The 21714-nt window shown below is 37.5% G+C and overlaps 3 protein-coding genes across 3 annotated transcripts; all 3 read right to left on the bottom strand.

Annotated features, from left to right (window-relative positions):
• Positions 1–9356: 9356 nt before the first annotated feature.
• LOC133869383 (F-box protein SKIP27-like) lies at positions 9357–10791 on the bottom strand. The gene is made up of 3 exons (XM_062306359.1): positions 10206–10791; positions 10042–10116; positions 9357–9933 (listed from the first exon to the last, which is right to left on the bottom strand). The coding sequence occupies exons 1-3, from the start codon at positions 10461–10463 to the stop codon at positions 9688–9690; spliced, it is 579 nt and encodes a 192-aa protein (XP_062162343.1). The 5' UTR covers positions 10464–10791; the 3' UTR covers positions 9357–9687.
• A 3266-nt stretch (positions 10792–14057) lies between these two features.
• Positions 14058–16856, bottom strand: LOC133868803 (protein BUD31 homolog 1). The gene is made up of 4 exons (XM_062305815.1): positions 16700–16856; positions 15234–15335; positions 14923–15110; positions 14058–14435 (listed from the first exon to the last, which is right to left on the bottom strand). Exons 2-4 carry the CDS (start codon positions 15325–15327, stop codon positions 14280–14282), a joined length of 438 nt encoding a protein of 145 aa, XP_062161799.1. The 5' UTR covers positions 15328–15335; positions 16700–16856; the 3' UTR covers positions 14058–14279.
• A 1476-nt stretch (positions 16857–18332) lies between these two features.
• On the bottom strand, positions 18333–20366 carry LOC133868889 (putative FBD-associated F-box protein At1g61330). Its single transcript, XM_062305893.1, has 3 exons — positions 19410–20366; positions 18785–18949; positions 18333–18686 (listed from the first exon to the last, which is right to left on the bottom strand). Exons 1-3 carry the CDS (start codon positions 20364–20366, stop codon positions 18333–18335), a joined length of 1476 nt encoding a protein of 491 aa, XP_062161877.1.
• Positions 20367–21714: the final 1348 nt, after the last annotated feature.

The raw sequence follows: 21714 nt of genomic DNA on the forward strand, positions 1-21714 counted from the left end.
CCAAAAAAGTACCATCTCACCTTCAAAGACGAAAGAATTTCTATGCAGCCATATGCGCCGGGCTATAACGGCCATGAGGGCAAGGTCATTTCTGTCAAAGTGCTCCATGCAATACTCAATCAAGGTTCTGAAAGTAGTTCCTGCAAAGGAACATTTTTGAAAACAGGAATTTGCACTCCCCCAAACATCCTTGGCAGCCGGACATGACAAGCATGGAGGGTGCTTTCTTCTTCTAGCAAACAGCACGGGCAATTGTTGGTCTCAGTCACTTGTCGTTGGAAAAGATTAACCTGGGTAGGCAACACATCATTACTGTTGGGGATAAATCCCACTCAACCCGATCCAAAGAGAAGATTCAAAAGTCAAATAGGTCCAACAGATAAGAATAATGATAAGATAAGAATAAGGATCATATCAGAGGTCTAAGAAGATATCAGATCAGAAGTCTAAGAAGATGTCAGATCAGAAGTCTAAGAAGATATCCAATTAGAAGTCTAGTAAAGGATTGAAGTCCAATTAGAACTCGGACAGCAGTTCTAGATCAACAAGGAGCAGGAGTCCTAATCCAGGTTTGACTCCACCTCTATGCCTATAAATAGGCCCATACCCCAGGTATAAACAAAGACTCAATTTTATGTATAAAGCATTATTTTCTCACAGAATCTAACTTAGGCATCGGAGCGGGACCCCCGAAAGGGTCCCTAGGTTTTGTTGTTTTGCAGAGTTATTGAGAAGCGTGAAGAACATCAAAGGAACGTGCAGATTCACGCCATACCGGAAACTGTACCAACAGTTTGGCGCCGTCTGTGGGAAACGATTATTCGTTCCTCATAAAAGAAAAATAAGATCCAGCATGGTGATGAACACACGTTCCGGAAGCCAGACCAACCGAGAGCCCATAGTCCGAATGGAGCCAGGTATTCAGAATAATCAGCAGCCTCCACTGAACCCTCCCCCGGGGGGTGGAGATCAAGATCGCATAGCAGCGTTGGAAGCCCAGATTGAAGACTTAAATGCAGAATTGTTACGCATGAGGACGAGACAGCCCAATCCCGAGATGAACAGGGATGAGCGTGAGGAAGAAGATCACAATAGCAACATTAATCCTCGAAGGGAGGATGACCGTCATGGAGATCAAGAGAGATCCGGAGTTTCGGGAACCGCAAAAGATACCAGGTAATCCTCCTTATAGGAATGCAGGGAAGTATTGTGATTTCCATAAACAAGCAGGTCATTACACCGAGGGGTGCGTAAGCCTAAGGTTGTTAATAGAAGAATTCATAAAGAATGGCAAGCTGGTTCGGTTCTTGGGAGAGCGACGAAACCATCCAGGAAATAACAGGCCTCGGAATCATCAGGACTATCAGCCCCGAGATCAACAGCCACGGGATTACTATCCCCGAGACCGTCCTCAGCTAGACGAAAGGCATCAAGAGAATGCTCCCCGAGATGACATAGAAAGAAGAGAGGACCGAAGAAGCAGAAGCCCACAGCATAGAGAGCCGAGGCAACAGCAGTATCTGCCCGTGATCCCATAAAAAGGACTCTCGGGAATTTCAGGCTTGCTTTTATTTTTTAGCATTTATATTTGCAAAGAACTAGACTTTTATTTTCAATTCAGACTAGACAGAAATTTCCCCAGATTTTGGGAATAAGTATTTTCAGAATAAATGAATAAAGCTGACTTAAGCATCGGAGTGTTCCCGGTCTAGGGACCAGGAACCCGTTGATGTTGTTTCTTTTGCAGGCAAAAACTCTCGGATCAGTCCTAGCCGAGAGTCTCGGATCAGTCCTAGCTGAGATCAAGAAGAAAGGGGGGTCGTCTCGGATCAGTCCTAGCCGAGAGTCTCGGATCAGTCCTAGCTGAGACCAAAACTTCTCGGATCAGTCCTAGCAGAGAAGGAGCCTCTCGGATCAGTCCTAGCCGAGAGCAAGAAAAACTTCTCGGATCAGTCCTAGCCGAGAAGGAGCCTCTCGGATCAGTCCTAGCCGAGAGCAAGAAAAACTTCTCGGATCAGTCCTAGCCGAGAGCAAGAAAAACTTCTCGGATCAGTCCTAGCCGAGAAGGAGCCTCTCGGATCAGTCCTAGCCGAGAGCAAGAACAACTTCTCGGATCAGTCCTAGCCGAGAAGGAGCCTCTCGGATCAGTCCTAGCCGAGAGCAAGAAAAACTTCTCGGATCAGTCCTAGCCGAGAAGGAGCCTCTCGGATCAGTCCTAGCCGAGAGCAAGAAAAACTTCTCGGATCAGTCCTAGCCGAGAAGGAGCCTCTCGGATCAGTCCTAGCCGAGAGCAAGAACAACTTCTCGGATCAGTCCTAGCCGAGAAGGAGCCTCTCGGATCAGTCCTAGCCGAGAGCAAGAAAAACTTCTCGGATCAGTCCTAGCCGAGAAGGAGCCTCTCGGATCAGTCCTAGCCGAGAGCAAGAACAACTTCTCGGATCAGTCCTAGCCGAGAAGGAGCCTCTCGGATCAGTCCTAGCCGAGAGCAAGAAAAAACTTCTCGGATCAGTCCTAGCCGAGAGTCTCGGATCAGTCCTAGCCGAGACCAAGAAGAAAACTCTCGGATCAGTCCTAGCCGAGAGTCCCGGATCAGTCCTAGCCGAGAGCAAGAAGAAACTTCTCGGGGGGTCGGATTTAACCCTCGGGTTTTGCAGATTTTTCAAGATACAGGGAGAAAACTCTAAGGAAAAACAAGAAGGTAATTGGGGGGTAAGATTTAACCCTCGGGTTTTGCAGGTTAGCAGGTTTTCAGAAGGAGACAAAGATCGGGTTTCCTTAGACATGGAATTCCCATTATTCAAGCAAGCTTCGGATAAGGGAATTGGGGGGTAACTGTTGGGGATAAATCCCACTCAACCCGATCCAAAGAGAAGATTCAAAAGTCAAATAGGTCCAACAGATAAGAATAATGATAAGATAAGAATAAGGATCATATCAGAGGTCTAAGAAGATATCAGATCAGAAGTCTAAGAAGATGTCAGATCAGAAGTCTAAGAAGATATCCAATTAGAAGTCTAGTAAAGGATTGAAGTCCAATTAGAACTCGGACAGCAGTTCTAGATCAACAAGGAGCAGGAGTCCTAATCCAGGTTTGACTCCACCTCTATGCCTATAAATAGGCCCATACCCCAGGTATAAACAAAGACTCAATTTTATGTATAAAGCATTATTTTCTCACAGAATCTAACTTAGGCATCGGAGCGGGACCCCCGAAAGGGTCCCTAGGTTTTGTTGTTTTGCAGAGTTATTGAGAAGCGTGAAGAACATCAAAGGAACGTGCAGATTCACGCCATACCGGAAACTGTACCAACAATTACAAGCTCTCCATAAGAAAAGCGTCAACTGATTAGGAACCTCAAGAGCCCAAAGAGCTTTCCAAACCATCACCCCCTGGACTTCTGTCGAGCACTACCCCACAACCAATTCTTGAAGCTCCTTCCTCAAGTGGTAGGCACTACATACTGAAAATTCTCCATGTGTTGTCCCTCTCCAAATCAGTTTGTCCTAGGGTAGCAAAGGACTTAAGGGAATGTTGGAGATGGTTTTAGCTTCCTCCTCCGAGAAAACCTCTTGAAGAAGGTTCACTTTCTAGCTCCTTTGCTCTTCATCTATCAAGTCAGCCACATGGACGATGCATCAAGAATTTTGGGGCATGACTGAACAACAAAGGTGGTTGGAGTGGGCAGCCACCTATCACCCCAAATTTTGACTGATTTATCATCTCCTATTCTCCATATAAGACCTTGGAACATAAGGTCTTTAGCATTGCAAAGGCTCATCCATGCAAAAGATGGTTTTGACCCCAGTGGAGCTTATAGGAAAGTACAGTTTGGGAAATACTTGGCCTTCAAAATCTGTGCTGCCATAAAAGTCGGATCCTGCATGATTCTCCATCCTTGCTTGGCTAAGAAAGCTTTATTAAACACTACCAAGTCCCGAAAACCAAGCTCCCCAATAGATTTTGATCTCCCCATTTTTGCTCTACCAAAAAGTTTGCATCATCTGATTTAGCTCCTTACACAAAGAGATAGGCAATTGAAAAACCCCCATGCTGTAAGTCGGAATAGCTTGGATCACCGCCTTCAAAAGTACCTATTTTCCAGATTGGGAGAGGAATTTTACTTTCCAATTTTCCAGCATTTGGGACACCTTCTCTAAGATATACTTGAAAGCCTCATTTCTGGATCTCCCCACAAAAGAGGGCACCCCCAAATATTTATCTATGCGGTGAGTCTTTGTCAATCCTGAGAGTAATAAAATTTCCTGTTTTCTCTCCATACTTGTATTCCTGCTGAAAAAAATGGAAGTCTTGTTCAAATTTAGTTTTTGTCCGGATCCTGCCTCATACATCCCCAAAATTCTGAGCAGTCTCCGCCATTCCACTAAATTGGATTTGCAAAAAAGTAAACTATCGTCAGCGAAGAACAGTTGACTCAACTTAAGGCCCCTAAGGGGAAGTCGGCACCCCTATAATGACTCCTCTCCTCTTAACCCTTTGGAGAAGAGCACTAAGATCCTGCCTAATCCCCCTTGAAGGCTGAATAAGTCCCACTGGATTCCCATTCACTACAACCGAGTAAGACATAGTTTGGATACAAGTCATCACTAAATTCACCCATCTCTTCGCAAAACCCAGTCGGATCATCATTGCTTCCAAGAAAGCCCATTTGACTCAATTATACACTTTACTTGTGTCGAGTTTAATGCCTACAAAACCCACCTTGCTCCACATCCTAGTCTACATTGAGTGCAGAGTTTCATAAGCCGACAGGATGTTATCTGTAATAAGCCTACCAGGTATAAAGGCACTCCGAGTAGGAGAAATAATATCTGACAGCACAACCTTCAATATGTTGGCCAGCACTTTAAAAATGAGCTTGTAAATGATATTACATAGACTTATGGGCCGAAATTCTGTAACACTACGAGGCTGGGCAATTTTTGGAATAAGGACAATATGAGTATTGTTTATACTGTCATCCATTATACCAGTGTTTAGAAAGTGAAGGATGGCAGAACATACCTTAGGGTGGACTGTGGCCCAGTTTTGTTAATAGAAACATTAAGAGAATCCATCTGGATCCGGAGTCTTGAGCGGAGGCATCTGATGGAGGGCCATAGAAATCTCTTCCACTGTGTAAACAGCCAGCAGCTTGCCATTCATGACATTAGTTACCCTACTGTCCAAGGCGGCAGTGCAAATGTCAACCTCTAGATTTGCCCCACTCTTGAACAACTCATTGAAGTAATCCACAAAAGCACCTTCAATTTCCTCCTTTGTAGTGCAAAGTTTGCCATCTTTGTCTTTAATAGTGGAGATCCTGCCGCGACTATGTTTTTGATTCACGCATGCATGAAAATTTTTTGAATTACGGTCCCCAAATCTCAGCCAATTATCCTTTGCACGTTGTCTCCATTTGAGATCCTCCTACTCCAACAAAACATTAAGTTCCTCCTTTATAAGGTCCTCTTGGCTATAAGTATCCCTATTCTCTTGCATTTGGATGGATTTGAGCTCCTGTTTCTTCTACTTGATTTGCACCTCCACTGTGCCAGCCTGTTTCCTTGCCCAAATCTTCAAGGAATTCCGACAACCATTGAGTCTGCCTTTGAAATTTGTCCAAGGTTCATTAGTCTTTGGCTTAATCCTCCAGACTTTTTTAATAACTGCTTGCGGTTCCTTCGTCTTAGACCAACTAGCTTCATATTTAAATACTCTACTTTTATTCCATTGGACATCTCTGGTGTTTGAAAAACTCGCTAAAAGGGGATGGTGATCTGAAATATTTCTAGCCAATACTGTACCTCTATCACGTCAAATAAGCTAGTCCAATGCACATTGGCTACTGCCCGATCTAGGTGCTCCATAGTAAAATCATATCCACTTCGACCATTACAAGAAGCAAATTTAGGGCCCACGAAGCCTAAATCAGCAAGGTCTCCATCGGCCAAAGCCTGCTTAAACTCCTGCATTTGCCTGGGGGGCCGAAACGAGGAGTTTGATTTTTCAGAATTAGATAGAATCTCGTTGAAATCTCCTACACAAAGCCACGGTTCAGGTACTATTCCAAAGAGATGACGAGGTAGAGCCCAGGAGGCCGGCCTATGGATAACTTCAGGATGACCATAAAAACCAGTAAATTTCCGTTCCTTCCCCACACTACTTGAGTAATAACAACATTTATATGCCTCTTACTATAATTTTGTATTTGAACCGAAGTATCTGACTTCCATAATAAAGCCAAACCACCACTACGGCCGACCCAATTTTATTTGACTGATTCCATCAAACCGCAACAGATAGTTATGCGGTTATTGAATGCTGATTATTAACCGGTAAACACTTTTTATAAAAATTTAAAACACCTTTCGTTTTATGCCATAAAATGTTACACTATTTTTTTCTTTTTAAACAAAAAAATAAAAAATAACCGCATGTTCTGCTTTGTTCTGAGACGAGACCAAAAAAAAAAAAAAACAAAAAAAAACCAGACCAATGTCTCCAAGCCCATGGGATGAAATGGAAAAAGAAATATCCTGAAAAATTTAAATATATCCATATTGGCTTATCCAAATAGAAAAAGCTCTCTTTCATGTCAATACCCTTAGATTGCTATTCTTATCCTAATTGTATCTTCCAGATTATGATCATTAATTGAAATTTAGCAAATCACACAAAAGGAATCGGGATGGAGAAGCTCTTATGAACAGGGCCAGTGGCAAAAATAAAAAAAATAAAAAAATAAAAAAAATAAAAAAAATTGGTAGGGGCCAATAAACTAAATTTTTACCTTTTACCTTATATTTTTTATTTTTTTAGATTTTTTTTTCCAACCTTATAACTTTTTTTTTTTAAGAAATTCATGGTCCCTGCCGGCCCCCCTCCCTCCGTCCCTGAAAGGAGAAGTGATAAAAAGTGCTCAAATCTCTCATTGTAATCTCCGATAGACTGATATAAAAGAAATCTTGTATGAAGTATCAAGTGATGAGGATAGCTCTTGAAAGCATATGGAATGCACTTCCTTCTGAAAAATGGATGCTAATGAAAAGTCAGACTGCCGTCAAAGGAATTGATGGTAAAGAGACAAAACAGAGTATAAAGCAAAAAATATTGCCATTTGGATGAGCAGTAATAAATTCATCATACCAAAAATACTCTGTTTTTCAAATATTCATGGTGATTTATTTTCTAGGTAATAATTTCATACATATTGCTTTAACCCTAAAAAAAGCTGGTTAATATTCTAACACTTGGACAACACAAATATAAATGTATGTCAAACTTCTCTTCAGCCAAACGTTGTGAGTCCTATATTCGAACAATTAATGTTTTAGATTCATCCCATCGGATTTATAATATTCTTGAAAAATTTTTTAACGAAGACCCTTCAAAACAATGGACGAAAAATTTGTGATTCTGTAGTTTAAAACTAAAAGATTCTAATGTAATAATTAGAGTCAAACCCACTATCTATAGTGAACAAAATATAAATAAGTTTAAGGTTTGGCTCGTTTAATTAAATAGATCAGGTTAGACTTAATTTATATAGTCTTATAACCATATCTCAATACGATCTGAACCCAATATGCAAATACGAATTGCCACCCGTATATCACATATCTATGCTTGGAAAGGATGTGAGACTGTCACCACCGCGGTCGCCCTTACGATGGTGAGTTGGTAGTCGTGGGGTGAGATGGGCAACAAGGATTGTGCAGTGACTCCTGAATTTGAGAAATTGCTGTTATTTCAACCATTTACTTTTGTTAGTTTGACACTAAGATGTAGGAATTTGTATCAAATGGAATATTCCAACAAATATGAAGACTGAAAATTGTAAGCTGAAATCGTAGTGCCACAGGCAAGATTAATAGCATGTCCACGGATTTTCCAATTTATATGCTGTAGTTTTAAGGGGAGAGATGTGAAGATCAGGGTCGGTCCATGATGCAGGAACCAATATGTAAGGTCCGTTTAAATTTATGATTTTAAAAAGTATAATTTAAAAATAGCGATTTTAAAACATAATTTATAAAAGTGCGCTTAAACGTTTGACAAAATTGCAGTTTAGCTTTTAAAAAATTGAGTGTTTTCAAAAAAACACCATCTTACATAAACTTTTTGCGATTTGTCATACTTATTGTTTTCGAAATTGCAATTCTAAACGCACCCATAATAGACAAGCACAAATACACAGAAGTGGCTGCCACAGTCAGGCAAGAAAATGATGGCGATTAAAGGCCTCCACCTAACAACAACATGGCTCTTAAAGTAATGACTTATTAATCTTATGAATGCAGATAATCCCTAGAAGAACAGAGCATTACAAGAATTATTTATTATTTCAGCAAAAAGAGGAGGGGTTGGGCGGTGGGGGATTCCTTCCTTGGATGTTTTGTTTAAACCTTTTCTTCTGCCTTAAGTTTTTCCCATACTGGAAAAGAGCATAGAGACAGCTTATATGGAAATGAAATTTTTCCAAAATAAATTAAGATGTAACAGAACCTTCCAATTTCCATATCCATCAGGTGATGGACAGAAATAATTGCAGAAAACAGAGCTCAATGATGTTACATAAAGGATGAATTCACCATCATCCTCCACCCTTTCACAATCAAATCTCAGTTCCATCAATATACAATATTTTCTTTCCTATTTCGTTAGTTACAATAATGCAATCAAATCTCACTCTCTTAGTGCTTTCTAACAGAGGAGAAGGTTGACTGGAAACATAAAAGGCTAGTCATTGAACTCAATACGAGAAAGATCTAAAAATATAGGGGATAGAAAATTTTAAAACTAAGAACTAAAATATAGGAGACAGAAAATTTTAAATTTAAAAGCAAAAACATAAGCTTTCTGCAGTTACACTCTGTACAGCTGGTATGATAACTATCTTCTGTTGGAACTGAAGAAACATTCACCAATAGCTGTTCCTGACTAGATTCTCAATAGATGTTTTCTCCACCATTTCCTCGAGCATAGGGTTTGTTTGGCAACACTCTTTAGCGGGCGTTTTGGATTGTTTATTAATGCATTTGCTTTTTAACTAAAAAGTAAAGAGCAACCCAAAAAAGCGTTTTCAATCGAGCCCATCACCCCGGTTCCCAAAAGATGTGCAACTGTACTTCCTCTAATTGTCATCTAGAAAGAACAATGGCTTCTGCAATGTGGTCTCTGCCTAATTGTGAATGTGAATAAACATAAACACATCAATTTTTCTTTTGCAAATTCACAGTAGCAATTTAGACATCTTCAATTATTTGCAGTAGAAAGGGTGATTAACTAGAGATGAATCTGCAACTTCTTGAAAAGCTGCTCTTAAATTGGAGCACACAAAGAACAAGTATATGTATATGGAAACATATCTCATTTTATTAAGCTCAAAGAATACGCAGAATCAAACTATACACCCTCAAATTTTATGACACCAGAAGGGCCCAAGATTGCCCTTCAAATTAGAATCCTAAATCTCCTCTGTTTCTCTTATACGTGTACAAAAAAAGATAGGAAGAAGCCAACTCCATCTTCAATCAAAGCTCTTGAAGAACTGGCTTGCAAAGATTTCTTTACATGTACAAACGGACGCGAGAAGCTATAAGCACATCCCTAATCAAAACAACTAGAAATCTACAACAACAACGAGGAACACAAAATGTATATACAAAACCCTCAGAGAATCGTATCTATGTACTCATAAATAGCACTTTCCTCGGCCACTGGTCTTCGTCCGGAGAAGCAAACAATTCCGCCGTTATGTCAGAGAACTCCTTGCTCAGGAACGGCTCCAAAAGCTTGCGCTGCTGTTTTGGAGCATTGGGAGGTTTGACATCTTCGAAATCGCTGGAATCCTCCAAATCAATCGCGTTACGAAAAACACGAGTCTTTTTTGGCGTACAATAGGCAAAATGCGATTCCTTTGCAATCAAAGACTGCAATTTGCCAACATAAAATCAAAATCAACTTCCACATTCACCAAATAAGCAAAGATCAAAAACTTAATTAACCACAATTAATGGTTGATGTAATAGAATACTTACAGCTTCTCTGATCGCTTTCGAAACGTGGAAAAGCTGGTTCAGATCCTCATGATTCACACCGCACAATACCCTAATCTGCAAATCAAAAACCGAAAATTTCAACCTCAAACTCTAAAAACCGACTAAAAAGCCAACAGATTGAAGCTCAAGAAATTGGTACTGACCAGAATGTCCTGAGGCAAGGCTTCGAGGAGAGACCTTTCAGCCTCCAAAACCACTGACTCGCCGCATCGCTTCTTCGTCGGAGTCTTGAGAGCCGAATCCATCGGCGAAGCCTCCATATCATTCGAAATAAGAACCCTCTTCCTCCCCAATCCTCGCGTGTACCTCACAAACCCTAACCCTAACCCCTCTTCACCAACAACACGACCGCGCTTCAATCTCAAACTACTTCCGCACCTCCTTCCCAATGCCATGTCCATTCAATCCAATCAAAGATTCAATCCTTTCCAACAAATCCCCTTTCTCTAATCTGTAACAAATCACTTAGAAAACAACAAAACCAGAAGCAGAACTGAGCGCGCCTAATAACTAATTCAATACCGAATCTAAAGAACACACTTTCTGAAGAGCACTTTTCCGAAAACAGATTCCAAAATCAACCCTAAATCGATCGCGTAACGAACCTCTTTAAGAGATAATATAAACAAGCCCGAGATTTTCGTGTTTTTGTGTGAGAGAATCGGGGTGAAAAAATGGCAACACAGAAGTTTGGAACGACCTTCCAACCACAGAGTCGCTTCTAAAGGTGACAGGTCCCGGTTATATAGAAGGAAAAGATATGTGCTTTAGCCTTTTGAATTAAAAAAGAGATAAAAACAGTAAAAGATAAAAAAGTAAAACAATTATCTACGCGTTTTGGGGAATCTACTGGAATTTTCTATGGAAACATCTTGGTTTATACGCGTGCGGGTTATAAGGTTATTATTTTTTATACCCTTGGCGGTTAAAAGGCTGTGGGGCTGAGAACTAGCCGTTGGAGATGGGACACGTGGCGCAAAATAGGCGGGATGCGAAGGATCCTGCGTGGTGCTGGTTGGTGAGGTGGCGATATGGTCGGTCAAAGTCGGCTGTGTCTGGTGGCTTGTGGAACACGTACAGCTATCCTAGACGTGTGCGGGAAGTTTGGCAATCGTGACCGTCAACGTGGGCTGTGACACGTCATATGGCGTTTGGACTTTCGACACGTGCAGTTAGGGAGGTTGTGTACTTGTGTTGACGGTGGGGATTTGGAGAGGACGTAGGCATGGGAATATTGGTGGCCAATGGTTTGTTTGACCGATGTTCTAAATGGGCGGCTGACGGCTGTTACAGGTTTTACACATACAATGCTAATCCAATTCAGCGTCAAGTACACGTCAAGCTCTTGGATGGTCCCGCCATGCCATTTCTATGAGCCAAAGCCTGAAGTTTCGAGCACTAGTGTAAAGCATTGTTTGAACCAATCAAATTAGCTGCACCGACATTCTTTTTTTACTAATGGAAAAAAATACTAAAGACCTTCGGTCAAAAAATAAATGGTTTTTAGTAAAACAAATAATTATAATTCTCTTCCAATCATCTTATTTCCCCAATTTACCCGGTTATTTTTTTACTCGGGGTAAGTCAAACTCAAACTTAAATAAAGTTCAGATGATACTAAGTTGAAGTCGACATTTAAAACAACTTTCTTTTGATTGATTTATTATTTTTTTCAATCTTGATGGTTTGGATTTTGGCTTAATTAATGTCGAAGCACGTTAAATCTTTTAATATTTTAAGTACCAAATAATTACCGAATGATATTGAACCTTACGGGTAACTCCAAAAAGATTATTGTATCAATGAAACTTGACTTGCCATTCAAATTTCATCCCTTAATTAGATTTCTTCTTGTTAACCTACTTTTTGTTTTTAATTTCTTGTTAAACTACTTGCACACTAAAGTCCAACATTCTTGTTAAAAGGTGCTTTCTATAACATGTAGTTTGTATGAACTTTACAACATGTAGCAACTACAACGCAATAATTAAATAACTTGTGTAATTAATAAAATACATAATTGAAACAACCTCTTTGATTTGCTCAACTATCAACTAGGTTTTCTTTTCCTTGACCTAACCTTTATATAGAAAACTTTAATGGAATCTTTCTATAGTAAACTCTTACCTTGATTAGGGTTACATGCCTACACAATATTTACCACGATAAAACTTTTATTCTTACACAATTAAACAACACGAAGTCCAATAGTACAAATAGGATAATGTGACAATAAAAATTACTTTTTTTTAAAAAAAAAAATGACTGATTTTTACTGTCACATTATTCCAATCATATGACAATCGTATATCAGTATACTAAATAGTATTTCACATAACTTAATAATCTCTTGATAATTACTTGGGCTTACCATTTATTATACTGAGTATATAAATATCTAACCGACTGAAAGGAAAATAAAACACAGAGCAAAAAACCATTTATTAGAACTTTGAAATCAATTTTGATATTTTCATAATTAAAAATCTATTTGAACTTAAAACCAAAATATTTTTCTTTCTTTATTCAAGCATTTGAGGTCGAGCATGTGTTTATTTGTGGGGGAGGGGTAACGTCTAATGTGTCAAACTGGTTTTAATTTGGAAAGATGTAAAAGTAAAAGCAAAAGCAAAAGCAAAAGCCGAGCCTTGATGGCCCCCTTTCCCACTTACATTTTAGTATACTTTTTGTTGGGTGTTATGAACCTTCTAGTAATGGCAATGTTGGGTGTCATGAACCTTCTAGTAATGGCAAGTTCGGGTATTCAAGCTGCTCCCACGCATCCCTTGTAACCCTTTCTTCATTTGTATGATGAAAAAAAAAAAAAAAAAAACCTGCCACCACGCCTTCCTAATTGATAAGATCTAAAAACTAAATTTAATGAATTGTGGCAACACCACAATGTTAAGGATCCGTAGAGCTATAACAATTACAAGCCAAAATTCCCTACGATTCGAGATCTCGGAAAATTTCTCCTACTATTATAAGAGCATTTACAATAGATTATCTATTTTCACCTTTAGGCTAAAATAAATAACAAAAACACTAAAATGCACCTCCAACCGGTTATGTAAACAAAATCTAAAATACATTTTCCTTGCATATGTGAACAGTGCAACTCCACATCTCTATCTTTATTTTATTCTTTCTTTCACCTCCCTTCTTCATTCTTTCAGCTTTCTTTTTCTTTCTTTCTTATGCAATAAATATTGACGTTATTATATAGACGTAATTTACCTGAAATTAAATGTTGTTGAAATACAATTAATATTCTTGAGAGCTGTTGAAATGTTGTTGTAGAGAAAATTTATTGACGTTAATAAAATCAGACCAGATAGACAAGCCAACCCCACATCTTCTATCTCTTAAAAAAAAAAAAAGACTAAAAAAATACAATAGTAAAAAAGTAATAAAAAAGAATAAAGAAAGAATATAGAGTTAAGAATAAATAATCGGATGCCATTTAAAATTCATTAACTAAACTAGATAAAGTAAGTTTTAATTTGCTATTTTAGATTGAAATATACACGATCCGTAGTGAATGCTCTAGTTAGATAGAGGAATGTGAAGAAGCTTATAGGCCCGTTACTGCTTAGGCTGGGGGCTTTCCTATTCGGGCAAGGAGTCACTCACACAGGGCTCTACATTTCCCTTAAACTCTCCTCTTTGGGTAGGGGATTGTAGAGAATCCCCATCGAATTGGGCAAGAATATCCAATTATGCTGTAAGTTATAATTGGTTTAGAAAAATATTATTTAGTAAACTGCTATACGAGAATAATATGCTAGTAAAAATCAGATTTGAATCCTTCAATTAAAACCAACCAAAGATGAGCCGGTCCTTTATAAGTGGAGGGCAAAATTGTCAAACAAAATGTAAATAGACAGTCTTGCCCTCTACTTATAAAGGACTGGCTCCTCTCCAGTTGGTTTCAACTGGAGAGTATCTGTTTCCATAAAAATCAGCATTTGATTTTTCTTTTTTATAAATTCTGGTTTTCACTTTAAATCATTTCAGTTTTATAATAATTTACTAAATAACATTATTACATGGTTAATTATCAAAACAATTTGTCAGCCTCAGGATGATTAAGACAATTGTTACCAAAAAAATAAAATAAAAACGGCCCAGCCTCAGGAATACCAAGAAAAAGTTTACACAGATCGTTGAAAAATACATGGTACCAAGACCTTGGCTTTCTTGGAAGAAGAGAAGAATTAATCCCCACTTGCACAGCCCCCACAACCGCAATGGACACACTCTATAACCTTCTCCTCTCTTAGGTGCTTTGGCACTCGGCACACACATGTGGTAGCAAAATTGTGATCCCGCGGTTGTATGCATCTTAGGCAGCAGAGACGTTCATAACCCGGCTGCAATTTAAACAGAACCATGAAGTTAAAATAGATCAAAGTAATGAAAAAACTTGTTAAGGAACAAATGATATCGTCTTTAATAAGTTCAATAGATAAATTGAAGGGGAAAAAAAAAAACAAATGATTTCATTGTAATATTTCCTTAATCTTTCAAATAAATCTACACTATAACACTTCATATCAACCATTTCCCCAATTATGAAAAATTATTTTGAATAAATACAGTATTTACACAATTCACCAAATATTCTCAACATCAGAATTATTATATGGTTTTAGCCATCTGGCATGTGCTTGTTCCTAGTACGATTCATGCTTATATCCTTTTAGCTTTAATAATCAAGTGTTTGTGAACTACAGTGGAGCACATAAGAATTGCTCCCAAGTTCAGCATGTGTCACTATGTATGTCCCATTCAAATGCTAAAAAGGAAGCAAAACATACTCAACAGAACTAATTAGATTACAGAGATTTTGAGACAAACCTTTTTCCACTTTGCAATTATATTACGGTCAGCATAGCCTTGGTCCAAACAGAACTCATACAATTCCTTGGATATTTCCTTCCTCCGGTGGTAAAGGTCAAAAATATAGCGACTCTTCTGATGTGCTATTTTAAAAATAGGCCATAATGTCTCACATTTTCTCTTACCATCATGTGTATCATTCTCAGCTGCCCAAAGAACAAAGGATCTATCACTGTTAGTTTCACAAATTTCGGTAAACCATGTGGGAATTTAACACACACACACGCACAAAAAAAACCAAGTTATGCACTAAATGGGAAGACATTTACCTTCTCTCATCTTTGCTTGCAGTTCACGTAGAGTAGGCTCAATTAATTCCCAGCCCTCTGGGTATTTAACACGGTTTGTTTTCACCTTTGGCATTCTTCTACCTATCAAAGGGACAAAAATTATCAATATTTAAATTGATACAAATTGCCAGACTTCCCCCTAGTAATTCCTTAATACTATCTACCATTTGAACATGATCTCAAAAGGGAATAATGTCAAATAAATCTAATAAGAATGCGAAAACAAAAATTGTTTATATACAAAACAATCAGCAAATGTTTCAACAACCCAAACAAACTTAATTTTGGATATATAACACTTCACTAAGTTCCAATATTCTCATGCACAGGCTGTATCTTAACTCAAATGGGTCAAGGATACTATAGCATAATACAATGCTTTTCCAATATACTCAAGAAAAGATACAGTTAAGTGAAATTGCTCCATCAATATGTAGCAGGCAGAACAATCTCAGTTAGTATACAGTAGAGACAAACAGTTGAATCTACAAACTTAATAACAAAAAGTTCCTGCAGGCTAACTGACCAACTAGAATGTGCAACAATCGATCTCAAATTTCTCATATAATAAAGCAAGAAGCACATATTGAAACTACAAGAGAACTTCACTAAAATAACTAAAATAACCCAATATCCAATTTAACTTGGAAATAAAACTGAAATTCCAAGTGAATTCTATGCAAGCGAGACATATAACAACCAGCATGTAAGTAAGGTGTTTAATATCTTTGACATTGTGACAATCAAAAATTTGAACTACCAAGCTGTAACTTACAACCCAAAGCACAAAATAATAAGAAAACACACCAACCAACGATCTAGATAACAAGTTCACAACCAATAATTTTTGCCACTCTCTTTTAGGTAACATTATTTGGTGTCACCAACAATAACTAAAAGTTTGTAATATGTACCTAGTGATTGAATTCCAATAGGACCAAGAATCAGAAGAGGATGTCTAAACAACAATAATTAGTATGTAAGACATTAAGAAGAAAAATCCCTTGTCGAGCGCCAACCTCAAAACTACCCCTAAATTCCCTTTTGTGAACGTTTGTACATGTAAATCAGGTCCCAAATAAACAATAAAACCATCTATTAAAACGATTAATTAAAATCGGCAATAGTAAAACCTCCACATTTGGCCTACCCAAACCCCAACCTCCAAATCCTCCAAAATTGTACAAAATAAAAAAACTACAACCCTAAGGCAAAAACTCCCAAATTTCGGCTATCCGAAACCCTAACTTCCAATTTCTTCAATTTCCAATAATACAATTGAAATTAACTAAAAGTAGCACCAAAACACCATAGATAAGGTCAGAATACCTAAACCGAAAGAGAAAATGATGAGCTCAAAAATTTACAGTCCCAGAAGTACTACAATGGTTACAAAGACAAGAGGGAAAAAAAAAATAAAGAAGAAGAAGAATAATTCAACGTACCTCCAAGCTTTCAATCAGAAGGAAATTTAAGATTCGAGCGCAGAAGCTATAGAATCTGCTGCAAACCTAGCAAGAATTAGCTGGAGAGGATCGACTAGTCCAAACGAGCGAGAGCATGCTTATTGTGTTACTAGGAAACCTTTATCAAGAGCTCAGGAAAAAAAAAAACATGATGAAGTTCTCTGAAACGACATCGTCTTGTGGGCTGGGCTGGGTTGTTCACTGGTCTCTGCTGAGGAGAATTTCTAAACTTGGGGCCTTTTGTGACGTTGGAATCGAACTGCATATTACGATTGAAAATTTGGAATAAAAAAATATATACAACAGATATTATTAGAATATTAATCAAATTTATCATTTTTTTTATTAATTGAAGAGCAATGGTTTTACTACACATCTAGTTTGAACTTTATTTTCGTAATTTTTTATTTTATTTTAATTAAATATAACACATGATGGGTTCAACTGAGAAAGTTTGAACGATAAAAAATATTAATTAAATCACCATTTTGTATAACATTAAGCTTTTTGAGATTATTAATTATTTAACAGATGTTTTAGCCAACACATGATCTAGAGGTGGCATCAATTGTTGACAAAAATTAGCAAAAAATAAAAAATAAAACAAAAGGAGACGAATAAAAAGAATATATAAGAAAAATAAGCGGTCCACAGTATATGAAAATTACACGACCCAATTATTGCGGTGCAATCCATCCATCAAAGTAAGGAACACCCTCAAAATTCACATGATAGTTTCCTGAGAAAATAATTTTCCTTTTGCCAAATTGGTCCATAAGGGTAAAAAGAAGAGAAAAATTAAATTTGTTGAGGAGAAAGGCTGATCATCCCAGCTTTGCCATTTAAGTTTTCTTCTAAAATAGATCGAAGAATCTAATTAATCTATTAAATTGATATATGTTTTCAGATCCTCTCATGCATTGTTAATATAATTAACCGATCACATGCATATGTTAATTTAATAGAATTCTTCCAATTCAATTTAGGAAAAAAAAAAAAATTATCCATTTAGTTTTGTTATTTAAACTAATGGCAAGAAATGTATCGTTTCATAGTGCGTTTTTAAAATTTGTGATTTAAAAAATATAAAAAAAAATATGCGTTTTCAAATCGTATGTAATGGGGTGCATGTGTTTTTAAAAACACGCGATTTTAAAGATCAAACTGCGATTCTACCAAACGCTTAATTACGTTTTTAAACATCATGTTTTTAAATTACATCTACTTTTTAAAATTACTATTTTTAAATCGTACGTTTTGAAATACAAATCCAAACGGAGCTTATGTCACAAGTGCAGTTCTAAAGGAAAATAGTGCAACCGCCAACCAGCAGGGTAATTAATTCCTTAATTTAGATAGCTTTCTTCAATTGAATCCCAGAGAGTTAAAAAGCTCACCTTAATTAATTTACAGCGAACATTCAGGCTAACGTTATAGTTTTAGAAACGCTGTAATTAATTCTTTGTAATTAAAAATCATACAACAAAATGACATGGAAGACGTACAACAACACAAAATCCTATGCCTTCCTTAGTATGTAATTAAATCACCTGTGTCTCTGTGTTTTGTGGTTTCCATTAATTTCCCACCATCAATGTAATTAATCTCTTGATTACGACCGATTTTTGGAGTGTTTTGGATTAACGAGAGTCCTGTCGTTCAAATGATCACATATGACTATACTGGCCTTTGGAGACGCTCTCCAGGAGCAAAGAAGTTGGTTATATATCAGTGAATCTGGACCATTGATTTTGATGCGGCCATTTTTGGGAGTGACAAGAACCAGAGCCTCCAAGAACACTGCCTTCCCAAGGAAGAACTTCACCAACTGTAGCTCACGCATCTCAAACTTGAAACCTTTCACTTTTATGAATCTGAGGGTAGTAAAGAAGTAATGGAAATTCTCAAGTATTTCCCTCTGATGTAATTCCCAGTAGAATCCGTATTCAAAAGAGAATTCATTCAGCTGCAAAAGTTTCAAGCAATTAGATCATGAAGAACATAATTAAGTATATATAGTCAAAATTTGTGATGGATGAATGAATATTACTGATCATCACTCACATCAACAAAGAGCTTCTGTAGGCTTGGGCAGTTCTTGAGAAAAGAAGCAATGTCAAAAAGATTGCAGTAGCTTGTTCCTTCCATGTACAAATGAAACTCCTTCAAATTCCAAAAGCAGAATTGCATATCTCTAAAACTTCCATCTCTTACTCTTCTTGTGAAACCCTTAAAAGTACAAAACCAAGGAAACATGAATTACAATTCCCTGTTATTAGACTTCCCACCAAAATTCACAGAAATTCATACAGCCTAAAGAGAAGGATTGTGGGACCCACCTCCCCCTCATCCTAGGGTTGTTCGAGGTAGGTGAGCCCCACAAGTACAGTACTATCCCTTTTTGTGAAATTCGGACAGTCTAATAACTAGGAATATTCCTCATCCTCGTCCAGAAAACAAATCGTAAAATTAATTAAACCAAGAAACGACATTCACCTAACTACCATATATTTAAGAGTAATATTAGAAATTATATTTTTATTCACAATGCTGACATGTCAATTTTAATTACGAATTGTCACATTAGATATAATCGTGGAATAAAAATATAATTTTTAACATATTTCTATATTTAATTTTATAATGAAGGGAATACAGAAACCAAAAGCCATTGAAAATAATCACATACCTCAAGAAGTGTACTAGTAGTAGTGAGAACCCTAACATGAGAGAGAGCAGATACCATAGTTTCTACTACAATAGAAGCCTGTGTAAAGCTTCTACAAGGCATGAAATTAAGCACCACCTCGTCCAACTTCGACACCTCGGCAAATTCGAAACTGACAACATTGCCGACGTAATAGATCGAGCGGAGAGACGGGGCCTCGACATGAATCCACGTAATGTCCGAACAATGCCCCACTTTTAGTAACTTAAACCTTTTAAGATTCCGAGCAAAAACATTCAGGCGGCGGATTTTGTGACACTGCCATAAGTCCAGATTCTCGAGGAGCAAGCAATGGCGAAAAAACGTTTCGATCACTTTGGTCGTGATGTCGACCTTCCGAAGTTCGAGGGTGCGCAGGAAACTCAAACCGTTCAACTTTGGTGGAAGATCAACTTCACAATAAACGAGCTTCAATGCTTGTATTGATTCAACGTCGATTTGTTGTGAAGAAAGCTTGAAAGGATCCCTTCCTATATAAAAATCTAAATCCAGCTCTTCAACGCCTTTCTCGGTGCATATTTTGATCCATTTTTCAACCGTTGATTCCACGCCGGTTGGATCAAAAGATAACCGGAGGCTTTGGATTCTAGAACCCACGTGAGAGCGAAAAACACGATTAATTATCTCGAAAAACTCGCCTTCGTCGCGGCGTCCGGAGAAATCTCTTTCGAAGAACAGGTTGCGATTGAAAACCCAGGAGTTTCTGAACCGGGTTGATAGAACTCCAATCTGAACCGCTTTTTTGACAGGCAAGAAGGAGAAAATCCGGTCGAGAATGTCGTCCGGAAGATTGGGATTAGAATTACTTACACCGTTTACGTGACTAAGATGATCGTCATCACCATGATGACGAATCCTCTTGGTTCTCTTTTGCGGTGACTGTAACAGTGTTTGGCTCTGTCTTTTGGGTACAACCATTGGAAACAACAAGAAGAACCCTAATAATTAAAAACAGAGGAAAAGAAAAGAAAATTAGACGAATTCAAGAGAACAATGAGAAGAAAACAAGTCTGAATGAATGAAATATAAGAGAGAAAATCTAGGCGGCTTTTGGGTTTTTAATGAATTTTCTCTTTAATTTCATGTTAATTATCATTCATTACGTACATGTTGGAGCTGTTGAGAAAATTTAGCTTCATGGCTGGTTTTGCCTTTTCTGGCATCTCCGGAGGACTGAAGCTGAGCTCAGTGGGGAACGAGAAAAATAGTGACGTGGCAGTAAATGTTTACAAGGATACCGGGTCAATAGACATTAAAGCTACCTGTTTTGCACGTGGTAAACAGAAAAGCGGTGTCGTTTTGGACCGGTAAGTTTAATGTTTGCATGCCTTGTTCCCGGTAGCCTGTTTAGTTTGATTCCAGAACGCCTCCTGGCCTTTGCTTTGTATGGCAGCTAACAAGGATAATGAATGATTATGCCTTAATTTTCTAACCAAATGAATGAGATAATCCTTAAATGTTTTCTTCAAACGGAATCAGCAGATAGAATCAGACCGATTTCTTAAATGTATTTTTTGATATTCCTCGATGTCTTGGCTATTTACGAAACGTGAAAAACAAATGATTAATCGATCCTATGCTTTCGGAAGAAATAGAAGAATTTCTTAAAACAAAACAACACGATCGATTTGTTCTTTTTTATCGGACAGAAGTCAAAATTTCATATATATATATATAAATAGAGAGAGAAAGGGTGTTGAAAAAGTCTAGCTTGCCCCTGATTGTAATTAATAGGACTGTTTTAAGATTGCCCTTTGGTTTTCATCCGCAAATTAAATTGGTGGTTTCTTTAAATGAATTGTCACTGTTGTAGCACTTACCATAAAAATTATGAAAACGTCGGAAGAAATAGAAGAATTTCTTACGAATCTTACACGATCGATCGATTCGTTCTTTTTTATCTGACAGATGGTCAAAACTTCATGTATATATGGTTGAAAAGTCTAGCTTGCCATTTATTGTAATTAATAGGACTGTTTTTAAATTGCACTTTGGTTTTCATCCACTAAATTGGTGGTCGCTTTAAATGAATTGACACTGTAGCACTCACAATAAAAATTATGAAAACGTTTTTTGGATGTAAATTTTCTAATGATAGGTTTTGGGTGAGTGAAGAAAGAATATTACACTTTAAGACAATCAAAATTTGTAAATTATTTGTCACATGAATGATATGGGGTTCAACCTGGGTGAAAAAATTAATAATAAAATTTCGACAAAAAAATTTAATTGTTTAATGACTGATGTGATAGTTTACATAAGCATC

This window comes from Alnus glutinosa, chromosome 5 (genome assembly GCF_958979055.1).
Source record: "Alnus glutinosa chromosome 5, dhAlnGlut1.1, whole genome shotgun sequence".
In the NCBI taxonomy this organism is placed as follows: domain Eukaryota; kingdom Viridiplantae; phylum Streptophyta; class Magnoliopsida; order Fagales; family Betulaceae; genus Alnus; species Alnus glutinosa.